The sequence below is a fragment of the Zalophus californianus genome, chromosome 5 (assembly GCF_009762305.2).
Source record: "Zalophus californianus isolate mZalCal1 chromosome 5, mZalCal1.pri.v2, whole genome shotgun sequence".
NCBI lineage: Eukaryota > Metazoa > Chordata > Mammalia > Carnivora > Otariidae > Zalophus > Zalophus californianus.
The window spans coordinates 88,384,752-88,401,023 of record NC_045599.1 but is presented as its reverse complement, the minus strand read 5'-3'; the positions used below and the strand labels follow the sequence as shown (position 1 = coordinate 88,401,023).

At 38.1% G+C, this 16,272-nt stretch overlaps 1 protein-coding gene and 1 non-coding gene across 2 annotated transcripts in view; both read right to left on the bottom strand.

Annotated features, from left to right (window-relative positions):
• Positions 1-16,272, bottom strand: part of DCP2 (decapping mRNA 2) — a 55,920-nt gene that overhangs the window by 9,191 nt on the left and 30,457 nt on the right. Inside the window, exons 5-10 of the mRNA XM_027605412.2 lie at positions 8,340-8,492; positions 8,106-8,218; positions 7,908-8,015; positions 5,574-5,709; positions 2,053-2,163; positions 108-159 (exon numbers count right to left, since the gene is read on the bottom strand). Of these exons, the coding sequence (XP_027461213.1) occupies positions 108-159; positions 2,053-2,163; positions 5,574-5,709; positions 7,908-8,015; positions 8,106-8,218; positions 8,340-8,492 (673 nt within the window). The remainder of the gene's footprint in view (positions 1-107; positions 160-2,052; positions 2,164-5,573; positions 5,710-7,907; positions 8,016-8,105; positions 8,219-8,339; positions 8,493-16,272) is intronic.
• LOC113930011 lies at positions 4,739-4,845 on the bottom strand. The gene has a single exon (XR_003522396.1). It is a non-coding gene; the product is annotated as a U6 spliceosomal RNA (small nuclear RNA).

Below are 16,272 nucleotides of genomic sequence, written 5' to 3'. Positions count from 1 at the left end.
ACTCTTCCTGCTTATCTTTCACAGTCCATCATACTCTCAACTAAAATCAAGGTTAGGCCAAAACCAAATCAAATCCCACCAGAGATTTTAAAAAGAAAATGACTTGCCTGTTTCGAAATTATCCTGAAGTTTTCGTGGATGAAGTCTTTTTTCACATTTCTAAAAAAACAAACACACAACACACCAGCTGCAGTTATTCTACTTACTATAAATGAGAAGATATATGATCAAATTTCTCAGTAATATAATCACCATCCCCAGTCTTCCACTAGTATTTTTATTTTTTTAAGCCTAAAAAAAATTTTTTTTTTAAAGATTTAATTTATTTATTTGAGAGAGAGAGAATGAGAGATAGAGAGCACGAGAGGGAAGAGGGTCAGAGGGAGAAGCAGACTCCCCGCCGAGCGGGGAGCCCGATGCGGGACTCGATCCCGGGACTCCAGGATCACGACCTGAGCCGAAGGCAGTCGCTTAACCAACTGAGCCACCCAGGCGCCCTAAGCCTAAAAATTTTTTTTTAGTTCTTGATTACATGTACAATATAGAAACACCAGAAAAAGAAAATTACTCATTAAATTTCTCAACCCAAAGATAATTAAGTATTAACATTTTGGCATATCTTTGTAGCTTTTTCTCTATGAAGATACTGTAAATTTTCATATAATTACTAAAAATTAAGTGGAATTATTCAGTACATAGGACTATTCTATAACCTACTTTTTTTTAAAGATTTATTTATTTTAGAGAGAGAGAGAAAAAGAGTGAGCACATGCAAGTGGGGGAAAGGGGCAGAGGGAGAGAGAGAAACTCCAGCAGACTTCCCACTGAGCACGGAACACAAAATGGGGCTCGAGCACATGGGGCCCATTCCCACGATCCTGAGATCATGACCTGAGCTGAAATAAAGAGTTGGACAGTTGGACGCTTAACTGACTGAGCCACCCAGGTGCCCCAATCTACTTTTTAAGTGTAGTATACTGTGAACATTTTTGTTAATAAATATAAAACCACACCATCATTTTTAATGACTACATGGTAGTCCATTGCATAGATCTGTAATATCCCATTTAAAATTATATTCTTGGATGTTTAGACTGTTTCCATATTTTCATTATTCAAAAGAATAATGGGATGAACATTCTTTAAAATTTTCTTCTAGAGCAACAATTTAAGAACCTTTTCAGGCTTTCCGTATAGTCAAGCTACTCTCTAGAAGGTTTTACCAATTAGTTATTTTTAAGTGTTGTCAAAACACTCAACAATAGACAAATGGCTCTCTTTTCATCTGTGCCAATCTGACAGGAAAAAAGTATAATAGTAAAAGGCAAGTAATCTAACAGTAAACTGATCTTTTACATGTGTTTGCCCGTGAAATCAATACACCCCAAGTTAAGTAAACAGTAAATAGAAATTCAGGTAAAAAATGTTTGCTAAAACGTTAAAACTACTATTATCACCCATTATTAAAAAAGAAAAGTAGGTGAAACTACAAGAAAACTCAACATACAAATACCAGGACTTACAGAAAAGATAAGCAATGGAGACCCATTAGTTATGAATTGCTACTTTCTGGAGCACAGACTAAAAGAGTGGAAGTAAATGCCTTAAAATGCTCACAGTTGTCTGTCTGCAGGCCTAGTCTAAGGGCTATGGCACTGGCTTTATTTTTAATTTTCTAAATTCTATCAACTTGAAGGAAAAAAAATACACCGTGACGTTCTTCCCAACTTTCGACTTTATTAAAATACAGACTCTATTTAGAAAAATAGCCAAGGACTTGCTCTTTCTAGAAAGCAGAGTTGACTACACACTGTTTTTGCAGTACTAAAAAATATTTAAATACCCACATAAAAAAGCAAAAATCAGATGTACAACTGAATCAATGTGACAAACCTGTAAGAGTAGCCAGAGATTTTAAGTGAGCAAATAATGCACAATTTCACTCCATAAAATCTTATCAATATATCAATTCAATGTGCTTTGACAATGCCCTTGCTCCACTCCTAAAAATAGGGTGAACTGCCTTCTTAGAGTTAGAGCTTTAAGTCTTACCATCAAGGGATTCTGCTGCTTGGCTGGCTGGTTGTGGACCCCGTTTGTTCTTTTCTTTTGATTAGGTGAATCCTGATACTGTTTTCTGCCATTTCCCCTGATACTTTGATTCTGTTTTTCCAATGAGAAGAAGTAAAATGTAAACCTACAATATAATGTAACAGGACAAAAGCATATACCCCCAAGATTATGTTTAGCTGGTTGAGTAAGAGTTTAGCAAAGTACCCCCAAATTTTCCTAAAGTACTAGGGAACCACATCATGTGTTTTCTTACAGAACATAGTGCTTCACAAAACAAGATTCCTCTAAAGGTACGAAATAGCAAATATAATGGTCCCTAGGACTCTTGTCTTATCCCATTTCTGAGTACAGATTTTCTTTACAATGCATGAGTTAAAAAAAAAAAGGGGGAGGGGGAGAGAGGAACAAGTTTGAAAACCTTATGCGACTGTCAAAATAACCTCTCTGTGAGGGGAATGCAAAGGTACATTGGCCACAGTTCTTAAAACAAGAAATATATAGCAGATGTGATCAACTCTTACCCTAAAATCTGCTTTAAATTATTAATAAACAAGTAAACATTTTTAAATTAATAATCTTTTATACGAAATAAAGACTGGTATTTTTTTTTTAAGATTTATTTATTTATTTGATAGAGGAAGAGCAGAGAGAGCACAAGCAGGGGGAGAGGCAGAAGGAGAGGGAGAAGCAGACTCCCCACTGAGCTGGGAGCCCAACGTGGGGCTCGATCCCAGGACCCAGAGATCATGACCTGAGCCAAAGGCAGATATCTGAGCCACCCAGGTGCCTCAAAGAGTGGTATTTTAAAAACTTAGGCCATTATCTCTAGTTTGGTCTATCTTTAGTTAGACCTAAAGCCTAAACATGCATTAGTTGACATTTTGCAACTGTAATATTTAACAGTTAATTTTCTTACCCCCCCAAAAATCTAAGTTTAACTTAAAAAATAAAGTTTTTAAACATTAATTTGTCCCTAGAGGTCTTAATAGGACAACTAGTTAAGAAGACTAAAACAACGTGAATAAAATAATTATTTTATTGCATTTTTTAAAATATCAAAATATATTTGTTTATATTCTACCTACCTACAAAAAAAGTTAAGCAGTTCCTAAAACAGCTTGAAAACAATAGGCTTTTTTTTTAAAGTTTTTATTTCAACATGGGGCTCAAACTCACGACCCAAGATCAAGAGCTGTGTGCTCTTCTGACTGCGACCCAGGCATCCCAACAATAAGCAAACTTAAATAAAGAATGGTAAGGAACAGAGAACAAACTGATGGTTGCCAAAAGGGGGATGGGCAAAATGGGTGAAGGGGAGTGGGAGATACAGGCTTCTAGTTATGGAATGAATAAGTCACAAGAATAAAAGGCACAATGTAGGGAATATAGTCAATCACACTGTAACAGTGTTATACATACGGCGGTTTTATGGTGACAGATGGGAGCTACACTTGTGGTAACATACAGAGATGATGAATCACTATGTTGTGCACCTGAAACCAATGTAACATTGTCAACTATACACCAATTTTAAAAAAATCATTTTTTAAATAGTAAGGAAGGGACGCCTGGGTGGCTCAGTCGGTAAACATCTGCCTTTGGCTCGGGTCATGATCTCAGGGTCCTGGGATCGAGCCCCGCAATCGGGCTCCCTGCTCCGAGGGGAAGCCTGCTTCTCCCTCTCCCACTCCCCCTGCTGTGCTCCCTCTCTCGCTGTCTCTCTGTCGAATAAATAAATAAAATCTTTAAAAAAAAATAGTAAGGAAATAGGTTTACAGAAACTCATGTTACACATACTTTTAACTCCATTTCATTCATTCTGCTCTTCCTGGTATATTTTAGTGTGGTAGAAGAAATATAAAGTTTACCACTATAACTACTTTTAAATGTACAATTCAGTGGCAGTAAGTATAGTCACAATGTTGTGCAACCACCACCAGTATCCATCTCCAGAACTTTTTTCATCATCCCAAACAGAACCTTTATATCCATTAAATAAAACTTCATTAACTTGTCCCTCAGCTTTGGTAACCCTAAATTAATTTATACCCATAAATTTGTCTATTGGGTACCAAATATAAGCAGAATGGTACAGTATTTGTCAATGGTGTGACTTATTTCACACAGCATGTGTCTAAGTTTCAATGACCATGTTGTAGTATGTGTGTGTTATAATTTCATTCCTTTTTACAACTAATATACCTCTGTATGTATATTCTGTTCATTTGTTAATCTGTTGACGGACATGTGGGCTGTTTCCACCTTTTGGCTCTTGTGAATAATGCCGCTATGAACACTGGTATACAAGTTACCTGGTTGAGTCCTTGCTTTCAATTTTGAGGTATATACCAAGGAAGTGGAATTGCTGGATCACATGGTAATTCTGTATTTAACTTTTTGAGGAACCACCAAACTATTTTCCATGGCAGCTGTACCATTTACATGCCCACCAAAAGTGCATGGGATTCTAATTTCTCCACATTCTTGTCAACACTTGCTATTTTCTTTTTTTTTCCTTATTACAGCTATCCTAATGGATGTGAAGCAGTATCTCAGTGTGGTTTTGATTTCCATTTCTCTAAAGACTAATGATGCTGAGATTCTTTTCATGTGTTTACTGCATATACTCTTTGGGGAAATGTCTATTCAAGTTGTTTGCTCATTTTTTAAATTGGGGTTTTTCACGAATGTGCTTGTCGGCCTCGCACAGGGGTCATGCTAATCTTCTCTGTATCATTCCAATTTTAGGATATGTGCTGCTGAAGTGAGCACTAATTGGGGTTTTTTGTTATTGAGTTAGAGGAGTTCTGGATGTTAATCTAACATCAGATATGTGATTTGCAAATATATTCTCTCATTCTATGGGTTATCTTTTCACTCTTTGAGAGTATCCTCTGATGCACAAGTTTATAATTTTGATGAACCCAGTATATTTTTTAAAAGAATGAAAACAAAGAAGAGTGGCAGCCAAATGCATGGCTAAAATGGTAAAGACAGATAATGCCAAGAATTAGTAAGGATGTGCAATAAGTGGAGCTCTCATATATTTGGCTGGGGATAACTTGAGAACAGGCATATACAGTGATTCAGAAATTCTGTTCATTACCTATACACAAAAGAATGCTCATCAAAATATACGTACAGAAATATCCATAGCAGCATTGTTTGCAAAGCCCAAAACTGGAAATGACCAAAATGTCCATTAAGAGTAGAATGGATAAAGTGTGGTATAATCATGCACTAGAATACAACACAATAATAAACCCTTCATTGATGGCATATATACCAAAGTCAGATGGTACTTTTTATTACTTACTACACTGTATTTATACCAAAACTGTAAAGGTTACGAAAGCTGCGCTTCAAATCACAAGCCAGGAACACAGAAGTCTGATCAACAATTCAGAGCTCTGTAACTGTTAATATGCAATTCTTCAATTCAGATACATTTCAAAGTCAAATCTAAAGTTATGAAAATCTTTAAATGTATTATCACTCACCTTTGCTTTTAAAAGGTCAGACATTTCAGAATGATTATTGTATGGCTTTTGCTGCAGTGGTTGCCTGTGCTTTACCCACTGGTCACCAGGAGAACCTTCAGGAAACAATTGCTGACTGTGGCGGAATTTGGTTCGACTACATCAAGATTTAAAAAATAAAAACCAGATCACAAAATTTTTACTTAAAATTCTTCTAACACCTTGACAGTTTACCTTACAGATCACAAACTACTTTCTTATTTACTGTCTACCTCCCTGCAGTGGAATTCAAGTTCCATAAGGGCAGGGATGCTTATCTGCTTTACCTACTGCTTTATTCCCAGCACCCAGAAAAGTGCCTGGTGTTCACTATTTCTTGAATGAATGAATGGTGTTATTTTTATTTTTAATCCCAAACTTTCCTAAATTATCCATATTACCTCCTCCCTATAAGTGATTATACCTTTAAAAACCTGAAGAAAATAATTCTAAATTTAGTTGAAACAAACAAATATAAGTGGATATTCGTTCTTATTAGGGGAGACAACTCATTCTCAACCAAGATGTCTGAAGTGTGGAATTTGATCCTACACAGGTCGGTTATAAATCCCTTCCATGCTAAAAGAGGATCTGAAAATTTAAGCTATATTCTAAAGCAAAAAATTAAAGGGCCCAAGACAATAGATGAGCAAATTAAACAAAGGTCTGTGAAAGAATCTGATTGTAAAAGGTTGTACTCACACAGTAGTTTGTAATAAAGAAATGCCATTTTATAGTACTGCTTACATGTATAATAACAGTCCAGAGTCACTGATCCAAAGAACTGTACTACAGTGATTGTTTCTGAATATTTCAGCATTCTTCTCCTTTCCCATTTAAAAATTATAATAAAACTGCAGCAGGCCTACTTCCTTGAGACAAAATTCAGGTATTTCCTCCAACACATCATCATAGACATTAGTCTATATGCTAAAAACATACCATCTTGCCTAAGAAACCTGAAATTTGGTTCAAGTTGCTTCATAATGTCCTTACTCCACTCTCCAAGACCACAAAGCCTTAGGACTAAAAGATATGGGAGTCACATCACACACTATGGTGGAGAGAGTCTCCCAAACACGAACAGTCATACCACTGTTTTCCAAACACTGTCACGATTTTGTAACTTTTTAGTAGTATGTTTCTTTTAAATCTTAGCTACACTCCTATTTTCCTATAGTGTTTCATTTATGTCTAGTAGTATATAATTCGGTGATTATAATCACAGGTTCTAAAAGGCAGAAATGACTCTCAAGGCATTTAGTCCAAGCTCCTGTCCTCATAAAACCCAACTAAGATGGAATATTCCCTATGTATTTAAAAAAATATTAACTCTAAATACATAGGGAATATTCCATCTTAGTTGGGTTTTATGAGGACAGGAATATTAACTCTAGGGCGCCTGGGTGGCTCAGATGGTTGAGCGTCTGCCTTCGGCTCAGGTCATGATCCCAGGGTCCTGGGATCGAGTCCCGCATCGGGCTCCCCGCTCGGCGGGGAGCCTGCTTCTCCCTCTGCTTCTCTCTCTCTCTGTCTCTCATGAATAAATAAATAAAATCTTTAAAAAAAAATATTAACTCTAGATGTGGTTTGTTCCTGTTTAATTTTTGAAGCCCTCAGACAGAATCAGAACATCTAAATTAAATAAAATGTATAATGCAACCAACTCTCTGAAACTAACATATATAAGTTCTAGCAAGCTTATTACAAATATATATGCTTATTTAACAAAATTATTTGCTCAGCCTACTCTATAATTGCAATTTGGATATAATTAAGTGCCAACCAAGAAAACGTTCTTTGTGGTTCCTGTCCATGTAACAGTCACTTTTTACAGTACAACAGTCTTTATTAGAGAAAGAACAGCAGCAAGCCCAAGTCTTCACAGTTCTTTCTGAACAAATTATACATCAGCATTCCTCATCCCCCCTATACAAAAACAGACCTCAATATATCCTCCATTCAACAATCTTCAGAGACTCAATTGTCTCTGAAGTAGGATATGAGAACAGAGAACAATAGCAACACACACAGTGGCAGATTTTTTTTCTTTTCCTCATGTTCTATCTACCCATCTAAAAAGTTGGTACCCTCTTGTGTATACTATTTTAAAATGTGCCTGAAGCTCCTTTCCAACTCCAATTAACCTTTTTCATCTCATCAAAAACCCTTTAAAAAATTTTTCTATTATCTCTAAGACCAGTAGCAAAATAATACACTACAAAAAGGAATCCAATACTTCTGTAAACTTCAGAAGGAAAATGCTACTGCATTAAAAACTATCAAAGTAGGAATCCTATGAATATATTTCTTTACCTCAATTTTTCCACAGTGGGTTTAGCTGGTGTGCTACCGACTGAGGAAAATCCATTGTCACTGTCTGAGGAATCTCCAAATCTCCGCGAAAGCCAGTCCCTTAGTGGTCTATGGAAACATTAAGAATTCACTCTTAAAACCTAGCTAACATAAAAAACGACCAGAATTAGTTTTGTACTTCAAGAAATAGGAACATACCTGATAAAGGGAATGGCCATAAAAAATTTGTTAGGTGCCAAACCAAGTTTGGATTTCGGGGTCATATCATTTCTATGACAGGGCAGTTTCTCAATGGAGAACCACTCAATGTTCTGAGACACAAAAAAATAATTCATTTAGTTAATTATCATCAAGGAGTTTCTAAAAGCAATTTCCTACTTCATTCAATTGGGATACTGTCCAGCAGCCTGAAAATACTTTTCAATTACATACCCGAATTTCTCTTCTGGTTTTCGGGTTAAATTTTGTGTCTTTTGGAATTCCTGGAATGATGTACAAACGAGCAAGCTGGTCATTGATTCGAAGTTCAATGTAATCATCTTTACAAATATAATCTTTGATGTCAAAACCAGTTTCCTCAAAGACCTGGAAATAACAAATTTAGATGATGATTTTCAATTGTTGCTGTTAGATCTCCAGTTTGTTAAAATTTATTTCAAAGCAAAAACTCAGAAATATCCAGGCAATTAAAGACATGAAAACACAAGGCAAGAAATCAAAATATTCTAGGATCTAGTTCTAGCTCTGAACTGTTCAACTATGGATAAACCCTTTTATATATCTAAGCCCAAGTTCTTCACCTATTTAATGAAGGAAGATGTGTGATACTGTGATTTACAAAAAGAAATATATATTATTTGATCTTCATCTCCTTTCTGATACAAAGCTCCTAAAACCCTTGGAATTTCCTAAGCAATGAAAGCAACCAAAGTACCTTTTGTCCGTGTTACCAAGGTTGACTTTTGGACCCCGCCTAAAGATGGGAGGCTGACTGCCAGGACAATAAACCAAGGGATCAGAGGATTAGAAATTTCAGTCCACCCTCAACCCCTACCCCACCTCCCACCTCCATGAAGGGGAGAAAGGCTGGAGACTGAGCTCAATGGTCAACAGCCAATGATTAAATCAACCCTGCCTGCATAAGGAAGCCTCCATAAAAACCCAAGGAAGTGGGGGGACACGACTTCCGGGTTGGTGAACGTGGAGATTTGGAAAGAGTGGTACACTAGGAGACAACACAGAAGTTTTGCACCCTTTCCCCATATCCTGCCCTCCGCAGCTCTTCCATCTGGGGGTTCTTGAGTTATATATCCTTTTAAATACACTGGTGATCAAGTAAGTAAAATGTTTCTCTCAGTTCTGAAACCCACTCTGGCAAGTTAAACCCAGGGAGGGGGTCTTTGGAACCTCCAATAGGTTAGAAGCACAGACGACAACCTGGACTTGCAAGTGTTATCTGAAGTAAAGGGCAGTCTTGTAGGACTGAGCCCTTAACCTGTAGAATCTGATGCCATTTCCAGGTAGACAGAGTCAGAACTGAGCTGAACTGTAGGACACCCAGCCAGTATCTGACAATTGCTTGTTGGTGTTAGGAATGCCACCCCCCGCAACACAAACACATTATAATTAAGTCTGGAACTCTTAAAATGTTAGAATACAGCAGCAGTTCCCAGTCTGTGGAAAGTACATACTGGGACCACGTATGGATTTTATTTGTAGCATCTACAAATCTACACGTATGCCAAGCTACAGAATAAAAATTGCCTTACACATATAAAACTATTTTGGGGGCTCCTAGGTGCCTCAGTCGGTTAAACATCTGCCTTCGGCCCAGATCATGATCCCAGGGTCCTGGCAAAGAGTCCGCATTGGGCTCCCTGCTCAGTGGGGAGTCTACTTCTCCTTCTCCCGCTGTCCCTCCCCACCCTGCTCGTACCCTCTCTCTCTCGCTAATAAAATCTTTAAAAAAAAACCTATTTTTGAAAAATGAAAACTGAATTGTGATTAATCCTAACATTTAAATGGACAGATTCCAAAAGTACAGCTACAACCCCATGTGGGGGGTATGGGGGTGGGGAGGTGAATGCAAAAAAAACTGAAACCAGTGAAATAGACTCGTGGTTCTAAAACTGCCTTCCCTCAGCAGTGCCTCAAGGGCTGGAAGAGGAGGAACTAGGGGAACATATATCTCAGGAACTGATGTTACATCTAACCTTCACCTCTTCCCTCAACCAGAGAAACCATATTTATTCTGATTAACACACTGGGCTTCTGTATAAAGTAAAAAAGCACTGGTCTCTTCTGGCCTTAAAGTTCTCCTTCAAATAACATTTGTATTACTCTGACAAAGGCCTTCCCAACTTCACTCCCACCAACCAAAAGGCTTTGAATTCTCAGTGGCTAGAACCCACTGTGGATCTTTTACACATCCCCAGTTCCTCCCCTTTCCTCTGGTTTCAGCATCTCTTAACCAACCAGTGGGACAGAAGATGTTAAAACACATGGACAGGCCGGAATCTCTTACAAGATACAGGTATGAAGGAGCTATTTCTACTCATTGTCTCTTCCCCGTCAGTTCATGTACCTCTTTCTACATTCCTCGAAAAAGGCACTGCTATCCTTCTCCCAGACATGTGTAATCTAGGACTCCCAATTTAAGCTCCTCCATGACACCCACCTCATTTCTGTCACCATTTCTGTAAACCCCTAAGTATGCTAAACCTCCTATTCTTCATTAAAAAATAAAAAAAATTAAAAACTAGATGAAGGGCGCCTGGGTGGCTCAGTCGGTTAAGCGTCTGCCTTGGGCTCAGGTCACGATCCCAGGGTCCTGGGATCGAGCCCCGCATCAGGCTCCCTGCTCTGCGGGAAGCCTGCTTCTCCCTCCCCCACTCCCCCTGCTTGTGTTCCGTCTCTCGCTGTCTCTCTGTCAAATAAATAAAATCTTAAAAAATAAATAAAAACTAGGTGAATATACTCACTTAAAAAATGTTCTGTGGTATATAGAAAATGAGAAACATTATTTGTATTTCCTACTTCTGGAAATGTCAGACTGGGTACCTAAGTACATATGTGGTGTTGAAAAAAAGGAAGCTCTCTTGTCCTGTGTTTCTTTATATCTACATCAGGCATTGTAGGTATACACAGAAACAGTCTATTAAAGGTGGTCAGTACATTCAAACACAGCAAAACTATGTATCTTTTCAGAATAACATTCTGAAGCTCAGTGACAGAGGTTTTATACCTCCCCAAATCTTAACATTTATATACACAAGACAATGTAATTAAAACCATCATGTGGATTTATTCTGCAATGCATACATGCTATCTGATGTTTCCATTAAAGCAAAATCCAGATGCTTTAGTTTTCCTTTTACTTAAAACAAAGGTCTACTACTCTACTGCTTGAGACAGAGCTTAAAAACATTTTTGATTATAAATCAACCTTGACGGATATTAGATTTATAACAAACTGGGGCACCAAGAAAAAAAAAGACTGGGATACCTAAACAGGAAACTGCTTCTCTTCATCAAAGGGAAGACATAAACCACAAGACATTCACAATACAATCCAGAATATATTGGAAAGTCCTATGAATCAATTAGATAAGTAACCCAACTTTTTAAAAGTGGGTAACATATAAATGGGTACTTAATCAAAAAAACATTCAAATGGCCAGTAAGAACATGACAATGTGCTTAAAATCCTTAAACTTCAAGAAAAAGCAAATGAAAAATACAATGATAAAGCATTACATTCCCATCAGAATGGCTAAATTTTTAATTGATATAATTAACAGATAACATTCTTATATTAGTTTCAGTACAACACAATGATTTGATATTTGTATATACTGTAAAACAACCATAAGATTTTCTGTACTTTTACTGAGATATAATTGACAGATATCACTGTATAAGCTTAAAGTATACAGCATAATGCTCTGACTTACATATATTGTGAAATTACCACCTTAAGTTTAGTTAGCAACCCTCACCTCATATAGATACAGTAAAAAGAAAAGGCAAAGGGATTTTTTTCCTTGTGATGAGAACTCCTAAGATCTACTCTCTTAACAACTTTCACATATATCATATAGCAACGGTTACCTATAGTCATCATGCTGTATATTACATCCCTATTACAAATCTATAATGGGACGTTTGCACCTTTTGACCATGTTCCTCCAATTCTCCCTACCCCCCATCCCCACTTCTGGGAACGACAAATGTGATCTCTTTTTCTGAGATTGGTTTTTTGTTTTTTCTTTTTAGATTCCACATATAACTGAGATCATACACCATTTATCTTTCTCTGACTTATTTCACTTAGCATAATGCCCTCAAGGTCCATACATGTTGCACAAATGGCAAGATTTCCCTGATAATGGCTGAAGAATACCCATTTTGTGTGCAGGTGTATGTATGTATATATACACCCCACAACTTCTTTATCAACTGTCAATGGACACTTAGGTTGTTTCCATTTCTTAGCTACTGTAAATAATGTTATGACCATGGCTACAGTATCTTTTCAAATTAGAGTATTAGTCTCTTTTAAATATATTCCCAGAAGTGAAATTCCTGGATCATATGGTAGTTCTATTTTTTGAGAAACCTCCATACTGTTTTCCATAGTGGCTACACCAGTTTACAATCTCACCACCAGTACAAAACAGTTCCCTTTTCTCCACATCCTTACAACATTTGTCATTTATCTTTTTGATAATCAGGCCATTCTAACAGGTGTGAGGTGATATCTCATCATGCTTTTTTTCTCCCTCTCATTGCAGTTTTGATTTGCAATTTCCCTAATGACTAGTGATATTGAATATCTTTTCATCTACCTGTTGGGTCATTTGTATATCTCCTTTGGGAAAATGTCTATTCAGGTCTTTTGCCCATTTTTAATTGGATCATTAGGGGGTTTTTTGCTATTGTGTTCTAGGAGTTCTTTATATATTTTGGGTATTAACCTCCGTAGTTTGCAAATACTTTTTTCTATCCTATAGGCTGTCTCTTTACTTTGTTGATGCTTTCTTTTGCTGTAGCTTTTCAGTTTGATGTAGTCCCACTTTTTTTTAAGATTTTATTTATTCATTTGAGACACGGAGACGCAGAGAGAGAGAGAGAGAGCATGAGCAGGGAGAGAGGCAGAGGGAGAGGGAGAAGCAGGCTCCCCAGAGCCAGGAGCCTGACGTGGGGCTCGATCCCAGGACCCTGGGATCCCGACCTGAGCCGAAGGCAGTCGCTTAACCATCTGAGCCACCCAGGCACCCCGTCCCACTTGTTTTTTATTTTGTTGCTCATGCTTTAGGGGTCACATTCAAAAAGCATTGCTAAAACCTATATCCATGAGCTCTTTTCCTATATCTCCTTCTAGAAGTTTCATGGTTTTAGATCTTACATTTAATTCTTTCATCCATTTTGAGTTAATTTTTATGAGCGGTATTAACACAGGGGTCTAGTTTCATTCTTTTGTCAATGTCTAATTTTGCCAGCACCCTTTACGGAAGAGACCATCTTTCCTCCCTTGTGTTTTCTTGGCTCCCTTGTTAAATATTAGTTGACCGTACATGCTTGGGTTTATCTCTGGGCTCTCAATTCTGTTCCACTGATCCATTTTTCTGTTTTTAGGTCAGTACCATGCTGTTTTGATGACGAAAGCCTTATTAAGTACAGCTTGAAACCAGAAGTGTGATGCCTCCCACTATGTTCTTCTCAGGATTGCTTTGGCTATTCAGGGTCTTTTATGGTTCTGAACAAATTTTAGGACTGTTTTTTCCTGCTTCTATAAAGAAATGCCACTGAATCTTGATATGGATTGAACAGAATTTATAGATGGCTTTTACCAGTGTTGACATTTTATTTTTTTTATAAGATTTTATTTATTTACTTGACAGAGACAGATACAGCAAGAGAGGGAACACAAGCAGGGGGAGCGGGAGAGGGAGAAGCAGGCTTCCCGCTGAGCAGGGAGCCCAATGCGGTGCTTGATCCCAGGACTCTGGGATCATGACCTGAGACAAAGGCAGACGCTTACGACTGAACCACCCAGGCACCCCTAGTACTGACATTTTAACAATATTAATTCTTCCAATCCATAAACATGGAATAAAATTGTTGAATTTCTCATGGAGGCCTGGATAACCAGAACTCTCATATGTAGGTGGTAGGAATGTAAATTGGTACAACCACCCAGAAAACTACTGGCAACAGGTTTGCACCTTCTTTATGACTAAGCCACACCTAGAGAAATAAAAGTTAATAATTACCTCAACGAAGACAGACAAGAATATTTACAACAGTTTTATTAATAATAGCCAAAAGTGGGGTGCCTGGGTGGCTCAGTCGGTTAAGCATCTGCCTTCGGCTCGGGTCATTATTGGGTCTTGGGACTGAGCCCCACACCAGGCTCTCTGCTCAGCAGGGAGTCTGCTTCTCCCTCTCCCTCTGTGCCTGCATGCTCGTTCTCTCTCTCAAATAAATAAAGAAAGAAAGAAAGAAAGAAAGAAAGTCTTGAAAAAAATAATAATAGCCAAAAGATGGATACAATCCAATGCATAAGAGATAAAGCACTGTATCTATCTGTACACTGGAACACTAAAGAGCAATAAAAAAAAAACCCAATTACTGATATATGCAACAATATAAATGAATCTCACAGACTTATATCGATCCAAACACAAAAAACAAAGTAACGCAAAATCCTTTTCTCTTATTTTTTTTTAATATTTTATTCATTCATTTGACAGAGAGAGAGGGAGACAGCGAGAGAAGGAACACAAGCAGGGGGAGTGGGAGAGGGAGAAGCAGGCTTCCCGCAGAGCAGGGAGCCCGATGTGGGGCTCAATCCCAGAACCCTGGGATCATGACCTGAGCCGAAGGCAGATGCTTAACCGACTGAGCTACCCAGGCGCCCCGACACAAAATCCTTTTAATATGTAGCCCAAGAACAAGCAAAACTAATCAATGGTGATAAAAGGCAAAGTAGTAGTTCCCTCCAGGAGGTGTGAGAAAACTGGCTATCAACTGAGAAGGGGCAGGAAAGAATCTTCTGAGGTGTTGGCAATATTCTATATCTTGATCTGGATAGTAGTTTCAGATATATACATACATAAAAATTATTAAACTGTTCTGATTAGCTTCCTTCCTTGAATAGTATTTATAATCAGAAATAAGTATACATACCTAGTCATGTAAGTCTGTATGTGAGAAACTATGCTGAAATTAAATAGTATAATCTAAGTTCCTTGTGAGCAAAACCTGTTAACTTTGTGTTACAAATAGTATCTAACTAAATACATGCTTAATAAAATAAATATTGAGGGGCGGTTAGGTGGCTCAGTCAGCTAAGGATTGAGCCCCACTGTCAGGCTCCTTGCTCAGTAGGGAGCCTGCTTTTCCCCTCCCTCTGCTTGGTGCTCCCCCTGCTTGTGCTCACTCTCTCGCTCTGTCTAATAAATCAGTAAAATCTTAAAAAAAAAAAAAAAAAGTACTGAAGAAGACTGAGGAACTTTTTCAAATTAAAGGAGACTGAAGATATGTAATAATTAAATGCAAACACAATATCCGAGCCTGGAAGAGAATCCTGTCTGGGGAAGGGGGTTGAAACTGCTGAAAAGGATCATAATGGGGCAATTAGGAAATGTGAACATTAAATGCCCACCTCCCAATGTTAAATTCCTGAATTTGACAATTACACTATGATTACATAAGAGAACTTCCTAGTTCTTAAAACTTACATGCAGAAGTATTTAGGGATTAAGGTACATGATGTCTGCAATTTACTCCTAAATTATTCAGCAATAAGAATAAAAACCAAGGGATATCTGGGTGGTACAGTCAGTTAAGCATGCGACTCTTGGTTTTGGTTCAGGTTGTGATCTCATGGTCATGAGATCGAACCCCATGTGAGGTTTCACACTCAGCTTGGAGTCTAGACTCTCCCTCTGCCTCTCCCCACCATGTGTTTATGCACATGCGCGTGCATGCACGCTATTTCTCTCTAAAATGTATAACTAAATCTTTAGGGGAGCCTGGGTAGCTCAGTCAGTTAAGCATTTGACTCTTGATTTCAGCTCAGATCACGATCTCAGGGTCATGAGACTGAGCCCCCCATCAGGCTCCATGCTCAGCAGGGAGTCGGCTTGGGGATTCTCTCTCTGTCCCCCCCTCACCCTGCTCCTGTGCTCTCTCTAAAATAAATAAATAAATCTTTTTAAAAAAATAAAATAAAAACTGGGGCACCTGGGTGGCTCAGTGGGTTAAGCGTCTGCCTTCGGCTCAGGTCATGATCTCAGGGTCCTGGGATCAACCCCTGCATCAGGCTCCCTGCTCAGAGGGGAGTCTGTTTCTCCCTCTC